At 44.2% G+C, this 14,908-nt stretch overlaps 1 protein-coding gene across 1 annotated transcript in view; it reads left to right on the top strand.

The window, feature by feature from the left end:
* LOC124043661 (dolichyl-diphosphooligosaccharide--protein glycosyltransferase subunit STT3B-like) overlaps nucleotides 1–14,908 on the top strand; it is a 92,351-nt gene that overhangs the window by 53,632 nt on the left and 23,811 nt on the right. The window contains exons 3-4 of the mRNA XM_046362466.1: nucleotides 377–664; nucleotides 11,207–11,272. Coding sequence (XP_046218422.1) covers nucleotides 377–664; nucleotides 11,207–11,272 — 354 coding nt within the window. The remainder of the gene's footprint in view (nucleotides 1–376; nucleotides 665–11,206; nucleotides 11,273–14,908) is intronic.

The following is a 14,908-nucleotide window of genomic DNA, read 5'->3' as shown; positions in this document are numbered from 1 at the left end:
TTGGCTGTTTTGAGGCCTCCGCTTTGAACGGGGCAATTAGTCAGTATTTCGCTGGAGAAGGTCGCCTTGCCTGGTTTTCCCAATTTGTCAATCCAGAGCAGATTCAATCAACTTGACTCACTCTTGTGGTATGTCAAGCATGTGGATGCAGAAAGCCAACACTTACTTGACGTATCACTCTCCTGCCTGACCTGTGGAGTTCCAACTAACTCGATGGATAAGTTACAGTACATTATGGTTGATTTTAAAAGTTTATTCCCAGTGTGGTGTCTTGTCCTGGATATAAAATGCAAGTATCCCATCCATATGCGTGAAGGTGCCATAAATGTTCCATTACAGCCCATCTTATCTTGTCTCTGTCTCTGTCTCTCTCCAGGTATATCCAGGTTTGATGGTCACCGCAGGCCTTATACACTACGTACTGAACCTGCTCCACTTGACGGTGCACATCCGGGATGTGTGCGTCTTCCTGGCGCCCGTGTTCAGTGGCCTGACATCCATCTCCACCTTTCTGCTGACGCGGGAACTGTGGAACCAGGGGGCGGGGCTTCTGGCTGCCTGCTTTATCGCCATTGTTCCCGGGTACATCTCCCGCTCGGTGGCCGGCTCCTTTGACAACGAGGGCATTGCCATCTTCGCCCTCCAGTTCACCTACTACCTTTGGGTAAGCCTGCCTCTTCCGGTTTGAACTTCCATCCTTTAGAAATCCCTTTGAGATCCTTTATGGCAGCGGGTGTTTCTCAATATGGGTACTACCGTGTGCCGCTCTCTGAGGCTGTTCTCTTGAGTACGTTCTTGTGAGGACGACAGTGTGGAGAATGCGTAAAACATTGCATTTGAGATGCACTCGCACTCCCCATACTGTACTACCTCACGCTGCTCCTCCCCATTCACTGAGCCTTTTTTCCAGCCAGGGCAATGGCAATAGAGACAAGATATACACAAAGCAAGCATTTGACTTCAATACTATCAGCTAGCTAGCTATATGTAAATCATAATAATGTAACTAACCAGATTAACAGGCAAAAAATGTCCTAAAACAAATTATGCAAGGTTGATTCTTTGTGGATAACTAGCTAGCTATTGACTTGAAATCTACACACTACAGTAGGTATTGTAGACATGTAAGCATCACAAAAATTCACACAATACATACACAGCATGTATTAACATGTATTAACATTAAATATTGTAGTCAGGCATCATATGAGATGTGAATAGGCAACATTTCATTTCAAAGTCGGAGTGTATTTTCTCTCTCTTTCAGGTCAAATAATGGCCACCATTAATTTCCCAAAAATGTTGTGTAATTTTTGATGTGGTTACGTCATATTTGTTTCAAAATATGTACAAACTGAGTGCGCATTCGTGAAGCGTGCTCCGTTTCACCAATTTTGATTTGGACGCGTACTCTGACTAAATTTGCGTGCTCGGAGAAAGATGGTATGCATTTAGAGAAACGTCCTACATTTAGGGGTCGGTTTCCCAGGCACAGATTAAGCCTAGTCCTGGACTAAAAAGCAAGTTCAATGGAGGTTCCCATAATAAATATGTTTTTAGTCCAGAACTAGGCTAAATCTGTGTCTGGGAAAACCGCCTCTTGATCTTTCTCAGTGTGTTTTTCGATTTGTATACCCATGGCCCATTTGATGTGAAGAGGGACGTTCTATTTGACAAGATTTGCAGTCAATGCGCTAATAGCTGCTTTGGCATGGTTAAATTATTGCTACACTGTGAACCTTCACTCATCCTCCTGACTGTCTGGTTTCAGTCACCGCCAGTGAGGTAAAATGCTTTTATTTACCATACTTGAAACAGTCCATTCACTTGAACAGTAACTCCTTTTTTATTTTCTCTCATCACCCAAAAAACTGCCCTGATAGGCTTTTCAGAATGTCGGACAATATGACCAGACATTGGATAAGCTAACGTACACGAGGTGAAAGGATTATGAGCACAATGGCTTACGACACCATGGAAATGGACCATCTGCTGTAGAAGGATTCTAGGCAAAAGACACTCCCATATTCACATTATTTGCCCTCAGTGCATGTCCTCTCCCTTCAATCACAATAGTCACAGCCTCGCGCACACACCGCTCTACTCCCTCCCACATTTTGTACATTATGCTCCCTGATGACTTGAGGCCGAGGCAGGTGCATGCAACTTATACCCACAGATTAAATTGAAGTGCATTGCAAATGGGCAAATTCGGCATTAATCAGCATTCGCCCCCCCCCCTTATCAAAGTCGACCTTGGCAGGGGGCGCCTGGCTCCCCATCAGTTCTCTCGATTCATTTCACTTGGGTGGCATTTAAGCCCCTCCAGACAAGCTGAGAATCGTAAGGATCCCCTCCACACCAAGTCATCCTCAAGGATTTTTCAGGGTTAAAACTGAACAGCGCTCCTAACAAACAGGGAGCGACTTTTTTATTTATTTACATTTTTTCCTTCCCTCCTCCCAAGGACACACCGGCATTCACTCAGGTAAATGTGGCGCGTGCTCTCTCCCACCATGCTTCATTTGTTTATTTTGTCACCAGTGGCAAGCTCTAAAGGACTCTGTGTTCCTGAACTTCTCTCTCTCTGCATTTATCAGTCAGTAGATTTCTTTCAGCTTGACACTTGACCAACGAAGTACGGACATATTGAACTCCCGAGGGGACTTGAGACCCCAAAGGTCGCTTCCATGTCATGCCTCTGGAGTGTCACGTTAACTCAAGCGAGTGCGACTGAGCTGACAACTCCTCCACTCGGTTTGAAGAGCCTCTGCTTTCATCAACCGGCCACACACCCTGGAGTTGTGCCACAGAGAACCTCCCACATTATGGGTGTGATTGTCAGTCATGACTGGCTCCTGACCCAGGGGGGCTCCACCACTGTTATATGAAACGCAGACAGACAATGTATAGTTTGCTCAATATTATGCATTTACTTACATACCGCTAAACCGCTACCGGGGACATTGTCCTTCTGTAGCTCAGTTGGTAGAGCATGGCGCTTGTAACGCCAGGGTAGTGGGTTCGATTCCCGGGACCACCCATACGTAGAATGTATGCACACATGACTGTAAGTCGCTTTGGATAAAAGTGTCTGCTAAATGGCATATATTTTTATATATATTGTCTTTAATGCTAGTATGATTTACTTGGGAAACTGCAGTGTCTGCTTGTGATGAAGTGTTTTCCTTGTCATAAGCCGCCTTCTCTGTCATAATTTCACAATGATTAGATACGGATCATTTTTCTATTTGGTTTAGACAGAGCTTTTGTATCTGCAGTGTCATAAGAGCTTTTAATTGTCATTTCACATGGACCATGTCTGTCTTTAAAACGAACCAACACGACGAGTGCATCCCAAATGGCATCGTACTTCCTATATAGTGCACTTTTGTTAACCAGAGCCCTATGGGCCCTGGGCAAAAGTAGTGCGCACTATAGGGAATAGGGTGCCATGATTTGGAAGGCAGACAATGAGTGTTCCAGGTGGCCCCGACTATCATCCTGGCTACGCGTCACTGCTTTCCATTATAAGTCTCATTTACCCACTTTTATCTTAGTGTTTTCACCCTCTCTTTCTCTTTAGCCGATCCCTCCTTGCAGGCTGAAATAGGAGCCTCTCCTAGGCTTCTTCTCCAATCTTCATTATCCCTCCTTTATTTTATCTGCTAATAACCCATTCAACTCCAGCTGCTTAATCTGCCCCCCCCCCTCCCTAATCTATAATTGAATCCTCTCGCACCCCAGAGACCTGCCCCTTTTAACACTAGCACTCCCCGCTACCCTCCCCTAACCCCTCTCCACTGTGCTTACATTGTTGTCACACTAATTTCAGTTTCTCCAGGCTCACATTTAATTAGCCCCGCTTTTATCGCTGTGTGAGGGAAGTAAACGAGAGATGTATTTGAACATGAGCGATCACATGGCTGTGTGAAGAGTAGAGACGTATTTCGACCTGACCATGCAAATGGGGCGGCAGGGTAGCCTAGTGGTTAGAGCGTTGGTCTAGTAACCGGAAGGTTGCAAGTTCAAACCCCCGAGCTGACAAGGTACAAAATCTGTCGTTCTGCCCTTGAACAGGCAGTTAACCCACTGTTCCTAGGCCGTCATTGAAAATAAGAATTTGTTCTTAACTGACTTGCCTAGTTAAATAAAGGTAAAATAAAATTTTTTAAATAAAAATGCTCTGCATGGTAGTTTCGGGCCCTGGTAGGTTCTATGCTAGCTCCCTTTTAATTGTCTGTGGCACTGAGGAGGCTAAAAAAAGGCTTCTGGTGTTCCTCAGTTGCCTACATCTTTATCAGTTCCCTCAATATTACCTGTGAGGAGATGTGTAGTTTCACACTTGGGTCAAAACCAGATGGCGCCTCATCGGCGAGAACGCGCGTGACATGGTAACTGTTTTGGGTTGGTTTCAAAAATCGATGGGAGGATGGAGGTGTTCGCTGCTCTGGTGGGTATTCGGAACCATGCCTGCTTTCCCCGCTGATCAATCGATCCTCGTCAGCGGGTCAAGTGACTGTAATGTGTCTCTCAGACGGCGTTCGATAAAACAGTCTGTGCCCCCACCTGCCCTGCACCCTTCCATCACTTTCCCACAGTGTCATGAAAGGTAAAATGGGGCTATCTGTCAGACATGGTCCCTTTTTTAATGTGTTGACTCAGGCTGTGGGGTGAGACCAGCTAGTCCCAGCTAGTGTGTCAGGAGCAGACTAATATGCTAGGCAGCCCTCTCTTTAAACACTAGCAAGGCCACTTGGCTTGAGTCAATAACAGGGTGCGTTCTCAGAGCATGGGCAGACCAGCTGGCAAGTGTCTTCACGGACATTTTCAATCTCTCCTTGTCCCAGTCAGTAATCCCAACATGTTTCAAACTGGCCACCATTGGCCACCCTCATCCACGTCGACGGGGCTGTAGTGGAGTGACTTTTCCCCTTCAGGAGGCTGAAAAGATTTGGCATGGGCCCTCAGATCCTCAGTTGTACAGCTGCACCATCGAGAGCACCTTAACTGGCCGAATCACCGCTTGATATGGCAAATGCACCGCCCTCCTAAGGCAAAGCGCCACAGAGGGTGTTACGGCGGATCAGTAAATCACTCCCAGTCATCCAGTACCTCCATCAGGCGGTATCAGCGGAAGGTCTGATACATTGCCAAAGACTTCAGCCATCCAAGCCATAGGACTGTTCACTCTGCTACTGTCCGGCAAACGGTACAGGTGCATCAACTCTCGGACCAACAGGCTCCAAGACCGCTTCTTACTCCAAGCCAGAAGACCGCTAAATAGTTAATTACAGTGCCTTCAAAGTATTCACACCCCCTTGATTTTTTTTTTTTTGTGCACATTTTGTTAGCCTGAATTTGAAATGGAATAAATCTTGATTTTTTTTTTGTTGAGTCAATTAGTATTCAATCCCTTTATGGCAAGCCTAAATAAGTTCAGGAGTAAGAATTTGCTTAAGTCACACGGACTTTTGAAAGACTACCACTGTACCCTTCGCATAGAATTGGTCCCTCAAATAGGCAGTGCGTTTCAAAAACAGATTCAACCACTAAGACCAGGGAGGTTTTCCAATGCCTCGCAACGAAGGGTACCTGTTAGTAGATGGGTAAAAACAGCAGACATGTAATATCCCTTTGAGCACAGCGAAGTTATTACATTACACTTTGGAGGGTGTATCGATACACCCAGTCACTACAAAGATACAGGCGTCCTTCCTAACTCCGTTGCCAGAGAGGGAAGGCAACCGCTCAGGGATTTCACCATGGTGAATTTAGAACAGAGTTTAATAATGGCTGTGATGGGACAAAACCGAGGATGGATGAGAATCTATTTAATCAATTTTGACTTCAGGCTGGAATATGGGAATATGTCAAGGGGTACTGTAATTGGTTACCCAGACTATCTGCATTGTGACCCAATCTTGAACTGACTCTGCACACTCTCAAGAGCATATACAGTATAACACTCACACAATACACTGACACGCTCACAAACTCTCACACTACATACACACACTTTCACACTCATATGCTGCTGCTACTCTGTGTATTTTACTCATCTATCCTGATGCCTCGTCATTTTACCCTGCCTTTTTGTAGATATCTACAGCAAATACCATGTACACAGTGATATGGTACTGGGACTCCGTATGTATGTACAGGTGAAATTGGAAGTTTACATGTATACACCTTAACCAAGTACATTTAAACTTTAAACTTTTTCACAACTCCTGATATTTAATCCTAGTAAAAATTCCCTTTCTTAGGTCAGTTAGGATCACCACTTTTATTTTAAGAATGTGAAATGTCAGACTAATATTAGAATTATTTATTTCAGCTTTTCTTTATTTCATCACATTCCCAGTGGGTCAGAAGTTTACATGCACTCAATTAGCATTTGGTAGCATTGGGTCAAATGTTTTGGATAGCCTTCCACAAGCTTCCCACAAAAAGTTGGGTGAATTTTGGCCCATTCCTCCTGACGGAGCTGGTGGAATTGAGTCAGGTTCGTAGGCCTCCTTGCTCGCACATGCTTTTTCAGTTCCCACAAATGTTCTATAGGATTGAGTTCAGTGCTTTGTGATGGCCTCTCCAATACCTTGACTTTTTTGTCCTTAAGCCATTTTGCCACAACTTTGGAAGTATGCTTGGTGTCATTGTCCATTTGGAAGACTCATTTTTGACCAAGATTTGACTTCCTGACTGATGTCTTAAGATGTTGCTTCAATATATCCAAATCATTTCCCCTGCCTCGTGAAGCCATCTATTTTGTGAAGTGCTCCAGTCCCTAATGGAGCAAAGCACCCCCACAACATGATGCTGCCACCCACGTGCTTCACGGTTGGGATGTCCTTTGGCTTGCAAGCCTCCCCCCTTTTCCTCCAAACATAACGATGGTCATTATGGCCAAACATTTCTATTTTTGTTTCATCAGACCTGAGGACATTACTCCAAAATGTACAATCTTTGTCCCCATGTGCAGTTGCAAACTGTAGTCTAGCTTTTTTGGAGTAGTGGCTTCTTTCTTGCTGAGCGGCCTTTCAGGTTATGTTGATATAAGACTTGTTTTTACTGTGGATATAGATACTTTTGTACTTGTTTCCTCCACCATCTTCACAAGGTCCTTTGCTGCTGTTCGGGAATTGATTTGCACTTTTGACACCAAAGTACTTTCTTTTTGTTCATATAATTTAAACGCAGGTGTAGGCAAACCCATAAGCAAATAGGTCAACTGTGATATGACTAAAGAGTTAATCAGGGTGATTTTTCCACATAGACAGGTATTTTCCTTTCCATGGTAGCAAGATCTTATCTATTTTTGCTAACTTTCTATAAAAATGTATTGTAGTGAGATCATTTCTTTCTTTTGGTGTTTGTATACCGAGTATGTCCACATCTCCATCAGACCATTTAATTGGCAAAGTACACGGTAATATAAAATGTGCATATTTTTTTGTGATTACATTTACATTTAAGTCATTTAGCAGACGCTCTTATCCAGAGCGACTTACAAATTGGTGCATTCACCTTATGACATCCAGTAGAACAGTCACTTTACAATAGTGCATCTACATCTTTTAAGGGGGGGGGTTGAGAAGGATTACTTTATCCTATCCTAGGTATTCCTTAAAGAGGTGGGGTTTCAGGTGTCTCCGGAAGGTGGTGATTGACTCCGCTGTCCTGGCGTCGAGGGAGTTTGTTCCACCATTGGGGGGCCAGAGCAGCGAACAGTTTTGACTGGGCTGAGCGGGAACTGTACTTCCTCAGTGGTAGGGAGGCGAGCAGGCCAGAGGTGGATGAACGCAGTGCCCTTGTTTGGGTGTAGGGCCTGATCAGAGCCTGGAGGTACTGAGGTGCCGTTCCCCTCACAGCTCCGTAGGCAAGCACCATGGTCTTGTAGCGGATGCGAGCTTCAACTGGAAGCCAGTGATCCAATCCAGAGGTTAGCAAAAGTGTCTAGATCCTCTGAGGCTGTGGAGGGATTCTAAGTTTTTTTTTTCTTCCTAATGTGGTTTTAAGAGTATGAATCCTCAATCCTTTAATATTGTTGGATAATCCCAATTATTGTTGGATCTAATTTTAACAGCTAACATTTCGATGGCAATAATAAATAAATAGATATGCTGATAGTGGACAACCTTGTTTTACTCCTCTAGATAGTTAAAAACTTCTTAGATGTAGCTATTATTTACTATTTTACACCTAGGCTTACTATACGTAACGTTAACCTGTTTTTATAAGAGATTCCCCAAAATTGAAATATTCTAGGCATTTATATACAGTGTGGCAAACAAGTATTTCGTCGGCCACCAATTGTGCAATTTCTCCCACTTAATAAGATGAGGCCTGTAATTTTCATCATAGGTACACTAACTATGACAGACAAAATGAGAAAAAAAATCAATGCAATGCAGGGTTTGAGTCCCTGGCGGCGTAGCGTGTTACTGATGGTAGGCTTTGCCAGCTTTCTGCAGGTCATTCACTAGGTCCCCCCGTGTGGTTCTGGGATTTTTGCTCACCGTTCTTGTGATCATTTTGACCCCACGGGGTGAGATGTTGCGTGGAGCCCCAGATCGAGGGAGATTATCAGTGGTCTTGTATGTCTTCCATTTCCTAATAATTGCTCCCACAGTTGATTTATTCAAACCAAGCTGCTTACCTATTCAGTCTTCCCAGCCTGGTGCAGGTCTACAATTTTGTTTCTGGTGTCCTTTGACATCTCTTTGGTCTTGGCCATAGTGGAGTTTGGAGTGTAAGTGTTTGAGGTTGTGGACAGGTGTCTTTTATTCTAATAACAAGTTCAAACAGGTGCCATTAATACATGTAACGAGTGGAGGACAGAGGAGCCTCTTAAAGAAGTTACAGGTCTGTGAGAGCCAGAAATCTTGCTTGTTTGTAGGTGACCAAATACTTATTTTCCACCATAAGTTGCAAATAAATTCATTAAAAATCCTACAATGTAATTCTTTGGATCCCCCCCCCCTCATTTTGTCTGTCATAGTTGAAGTGTACCTATGATGAAAATTACAGGCCTCATCTTTTTAAGTGGGAGAACTTGCAACAATTTGGTGGCTCACTAAATACTCCCCCCCACTGTATAAACTCCAGTCGTAATTTATCAAAAGCATTTTCAAAATCAGCTATGAAAACCAGGCCTGGTGTTCCTGATATTTTATAGTATTATATGGTTTCCATTACTTGTCTTTTATTATCTCCAATGTATTGTCCATGTAAAAAAAACTGTCTAAGTAGGAATAATATCTGACAATATTTTTTTAATTCTGTGGCAAGCATTTTTCTAGGATTCTTTGCATCACAACACTGAAGTGTAAGAGGCCTCCAATTCTTTAAATGGACTGGATCGTTATATATACCACTTGGGTCCTGTTTCAGTGAGAATGCCCTTGTGTGTTCAATAATCTACCATTTTATATAGGAGTTGTTAAAACATGCTAATAATGGTCCTCTGAGTATATAAAAAAAAAGTTAGGTGTACTTACACTGGTATGCCATCCAGCCCCAGAGTTTTCCCAGCCTTAAAGGCTTTAATTCCATCAAGAAGTTCCTCCTCTGGAATTTGGCCTTCACATGAGTCTTTCTGTACAGATGTTAATTTTACATTGTTATTAGAAAAGAAATCCATACAATTAGCTTGGGTTAGTGGAGATGGAGGAGACAAACGAAAACACATCCTTAAAGTACTTCCTCTTTCGAATAACATTCAGTTACTCATGCGTGACTACATTTTTAACAAGTTTCAATACATTTTTGTTGTAACATTTCAGTAATGAAGATTTTTATTCAATGGGATTAGTATGCTGTTCCACTAACACCTTTTCCCCCACAGCCTTATTCTAAAATTGATCAAATCTACATACAATAGCCCATAATGACAAAGTGAAAACTCTTTTCTTTTAATTAATTTTTTTACAAATGTATTACAAATGAACAGGAACCTTATTTACATAGGTATTCAGACCCTTTCTATGAGACTCAAAATTGAGCTCAGGTGCATCCTGTTTCCATTGAGCATCCCTGATTTTTCCACAACTTGATTGGAAGCCACCTGTGGTAAATTCAATTGATTGGAAATGATTTGGAAAGGCACACACTATAAGATCCAACAGTTAACTGTGCATATTAGTGCAAAAATCAAGCCATGAGGTTGAAGGAATTGTCTGTAGAGCTCCGAGACAGGATTGTGCCAAGGCACAGATCTAAGGAATGGTACCAAAATATTTCTGCAGCGTTGAAGGTCCTCAAGAACACAGTGGCCTCTATCATTCTTAACCGGAAGAGGTTTGGAACCAACAAGACTATTCCTAGAGTTGGCTGCCCAGCCAAACTGACCAATTGGGGTAGAAGAGCCTTGGTCAGGGAGTTCACCCAAAACCCAATGGTCACGGAGTTCCTTTGTGGAGATGGGAAAACCTTCCAGAAGGACAACCATCTCTGCAGCACTCCACAAATCAGGCCCATGACAACCCGCTTGGAGTTTGCCAAATGGCACCTAAAGACTGTCAGACCATGAGAAACTAGTTTCTCTGGTCTGACAAAACCAAGATTGAACTATTTGGCCTGAATGCCAAGCGTCACGTCTGGAAGAAACCTGGCACCAGCCCCATAGTGATGCGTGGTATTGGCAGCATGCTGTGGGGATGTTTTTCAGCAGCAGGGACTGGGAGATTAGTCAGGATTGAGGGAAAGATCAATGGAGCAAAGTACAGAGATCCTTGACGAAAACAACCTGCTCAGGACCTCAGATTGGGGCGAAGGTTCACTTTCCAACAGGACAAAGACCCTTTAGCACACAGCCAAGACAAAGTATTAGAGGCTTCGGGACAAGTCTCAATGTCCTTGAGTGGCTCAGCCAGAGCCCGGACTTGAATCTGATGGAACATCTCTGGAGAGACCTGAAAATAGCTGTGTAGCGACACACCCATCCAACCTGACAGAGCTTGAGAGGATCTGCACAGAAGAATGGGAGAAAGTCTCCAAATACAGGTGTGCCAAGTTTGTAGCTTCATACCCATGAAGACTCCAGGCTGTAATTGCTGCATAAGGTGCTTCAACAAAGTACTGAATAAAGGGTCTGAATACTTATGTAAATATAACTTTTCAGTTTTCTGAGACATTTCTCATCTGTTTTTTGCTTTGTCAGTTTACTAGTCCTTAACCGTTTTGTCTGTTCTCTCCCTCATAGGTGAAGTCGATCAAAACCGGCTCGGTGTTCTGGTCCATTGGCTGCTGCCTCTCCTACTTCTACATGGTGAGTGTCAGAGCCTTAACTGTTAGTCGGAAACACATAAACAGTGTCATTGATTTACACTAACCTAGCATCCCATCTCTGGGAATTGGAAGTCATGATTACATTAAGATAGCGTTGAGTACGATCGTAGACGCTGCTCGTTACCGCTTTTGACGTGAAAATGGAGTCTGCACCGGCGCGTTAAACCTTTTGGTCGATGGAGAGATAAGAGAAACTGCGCCAACTGCCTCCCAGACAGGTCTCTTTGTGTACGATTGGTGATGTTGAGTGCCTGCAATTATCTTCTGCTTCCAGCATCTTCAGTTAAATCTCCCCTCAGCTCGAGAAGAGACAGATGTCAAATGAAATGGATTATAGACATCCAGCTCCCATCGATCATGTCAGGGCCCAGCATCCAAGCTCCGCAGGAAGAGAGAAGGGGAAAGCCACAAGCCACTAATGACCACATTTGCAAAGAGATCAGAGCGGGGAGATTTTCTACAGCGAGAAACCACACCAATTTTATAAGCCCCTCTTGTTCTCTATCACTCCTCAAAGATCTGGAGTGAGACTATTTTGACCTTCCCCTCCATACGGTTCTGAGTAGAGGGTGTACAGCTACGACCGGAAGTAACCTTTTTTTGTAGCTTGTTACAATCATTAACATGGCAGGCTAGAAAAGATTTACGGTTACGGTAAGCTAAAATGCTATCATAACCCTTTTCAAAAATTTAGTTCCGGTTGTAGGTGTACTCCCTCTAGTCACAACCCCGCTCTACCCTCCCACCAACAGGGTTTGTTGGTGACACGACAAGCCCGGATCACCTTTGTCACACTCTCACTACCCTCTTGGGCCCCATATTCAACTAGCGAACCGGAACCGGACCCAGAAGAGGGTCAATACGGACCGCGGCTTCAACACCTGGTATCATATAAACAGAAGACGTGGAACAATACGTATAATTGCAAAAAATGAGCTTTTAAAACAGCAAATTGTCTGCTTAATGTGTTCAACTGTGTGAAATCTGGCTTTAAAACTAACATTTTCCCTCCGCCAACAAGAGGGGTGTGAACAGTTTCGGGGGTGGGGGTTTGTTAGTACGCCAATTTTTAAATGACATTATCCATCTGGACCTTTGCTACCGTGGAAATTTGTGTGACCCAACCTTTTCAAATAATACTTGATAGTAGTACCAAGCTGCAATATCTACCCCCTCCATCGTTTCTCCCCTCCCACTGTTGATTTTAAGGATACTCACTCACCCATGAGGCTTAATTGAACATGACACATTTGCAATGCCCAGTGAGAAATTCCCTGCTCAGCTCTGTCATCAGGCCAAGGAGGGAGAGGGGAAGCTCGGTTGAGACGTCATGATGGACAAGACCTGCGAAAACCCCTACTGTGAGAGCTGCGTGACGTTCCCTCTCATGTCTCCCGGGAGAGATCGTGTTTTCCCTAAGTTCCTGTGACGACTGCCTCCTACCCTGCCAGAACCTCCCTTTCTCCTCCCCCAACCACGAGCATCATGAGAGCACTTGAGAGCACAAGTTATTTTCACTCATAAAGTATTTATGAGGCATTCTCAGCAGCACAACTCAGCTCTTCAGGTGATTGTAAGACGTACTGCTTTCTGGAGGTTATTATTAGAAGTCGAGCGACTAAAATCTCAACTCAAGGCACTTTTTCTATACAGTGAAGAAACCTATGCAGAGCTTTGCAGTGGTTCACCTACCTACCCGGGCCCCACCTGACTTTCAACAAAAACAACTTTCTCCCACAAATAATATTCTTTCTCAGTTGAGACTCCAGTCCCAGCTTATATCCTTCACTTATGTCATCTGATACCCCCTTAGGTGACCAACAGCATCTCAGGTTATTCTGTTTCCCGCATTCTACCCATTTACATTTTTACATTTAAGTCATTTAGCAGACGCTCTTATCCAGAGCGACTTACAAATTGGTGCATTCACCTTATGACATCCAGTGGGACAGTCACTTAACAATAGTGCATCTAAAACTTAGGGGGGTGGGGTGAGAGGGATTACTTAACCTATCCTAGGTATTCCTTAAAGAGGTGGGGTTTCAGGTGTCTCCGGAAGGTGGTGATTGACTCCGCTGTCCTGGCGTCGTGAGGGAGTTTGTTCCACCATTGGGGGGCCAGGGCAGCGAACAGTTTTGACTGGGCTGAGCGGGAGCTGTACTTCCTCAGTGGTAGGGAGGCGAGCAGGCCAGCCCTTTTATCACTGCGGTGGATGAACGCAGTGCCCTTGTTTGGGTGTAGGGCCTGATCAGAGCCTGGAGGTACTGAGGTGCCGTTCCCCTCACAGCTCCGTAGGCAAGCACCATGGTCTTGTAGCGGATGCGAGCTTCAACTGGAAGCCAGTGGAGAGAACGGAGGAGCGGGGTGACGTGAGAGAACTTGGGAAGGTTGAACACCAGACGGGCTGCGGCGTTCTGGATGAGTTGAAGGGGTTTAATGGCACAGGCAGGGAGCCCAGCCAACAGCGAGTTGCAGTAATCCAGACGGGAGATGACAAGTGCCTGGATTAGGACCTGCGCCGCTTCCTGTGTGAGGCAGGGTCGTACTCTGCGGATGTTGTAGAGCATGAACCTACAGGAACGGGCCACCGCCTCAGGGACCCCCCGCAGAGGTCCCTGAGCCTCTTTATGCCGCCTTCTGAGGCAATCGAATTTAGCCCCGTAGCAAGACCCCTATGCCCTTTTATCACTGCAATACCCTCCGTCCCCCCTATGCTGCTTGATAGAAATAAGACCAGTGGAGCGTGGGTAAAGGAGAATGGCTAAAGTCGAATGGTGTCTGGTTCTTTGCTAACCCCATTATGACAGCAGTAAGACTTGTCCATTAGGGTCACAGGGCCAAATGCTACCTTGAGATGCACTTGTTGTAGTACACATACTAACAGGTTAGCGTTGGGCCCATAGGAAGCCCTAACATAGTGTAACAGCCCTTCCTCCTCGTTGTATTGTAACAAACTGCTCGTCCACCTGGTTGTATTGTAACATACAGAGAAAGTTATTCCTCATTGCATTGTAAGGGACTCTTCTCGAAGGACAACTGTCAGAACATCCAAATCCTGTCAGAACATGGCATGAAAGCCTTACAAGGATGTCACTCAGATGTTTCAATACACCCAGATGATATGAGGATGTGGCTTATTTAATTAGGGAATCTACTAACCACTATCTCCAGCTTACAACATTCCTGATAGTTACGATTGCCAGAAATAAATATTCTTAACTCAAAGCCGGAGTAAGAAGGTAATTTCTTGAAATGCATTAAGCAGGATGCATAGGGGCCTAACCAGAAAAAAATGTTTTGATTGAGGCCTTTTTTGTGTTTCCAGCTAAAAGTTGAGCTATATTGATAAGTACATTATAAACTCAGTAAAAAGAAACGTCCCTTTTTCAGGACTCTGTCTTTCAAAGATAATTTGTAAAATCCAAATAACTTCACAGATCTTCATTGTAAAGGTTTTGAACACTGTTTCCCATGCTTGTTCAATGAACCATAAACAATTCATGAACATACACCTGTGGAACGGTCATTAAGACACTAACAACTTACAGACGGTAGGCAATTAAAGTCACAGTTGTGAAAAGTTAGGACCCTAAAGAGGCCTTTCTACTAACTCTGA

Source organism: Oncorhynchus gorbuscha, linkage group LG09 (genome assembly GCF_021184085.1).
Source record: "Oncorhynchus gorbuscha isolate QuinsamMale2020 ecotype Even-year linkage group LG09, OgorEven_v1.0, whole genome shotgun sequence".
Classification (NCBI taxonomy): Eukaryota; Metazoa; Chordata; class Actinopteri; order Salmoniformes; family Salmonidae; genus Oncorhynchus; species Oncorhynchus gorbuscha.
The sequence above is the reverse complement of the archived record's forward strand: the minus strand, read 5'-3'. Positions and strand labels throughout refer to the sequence as shown.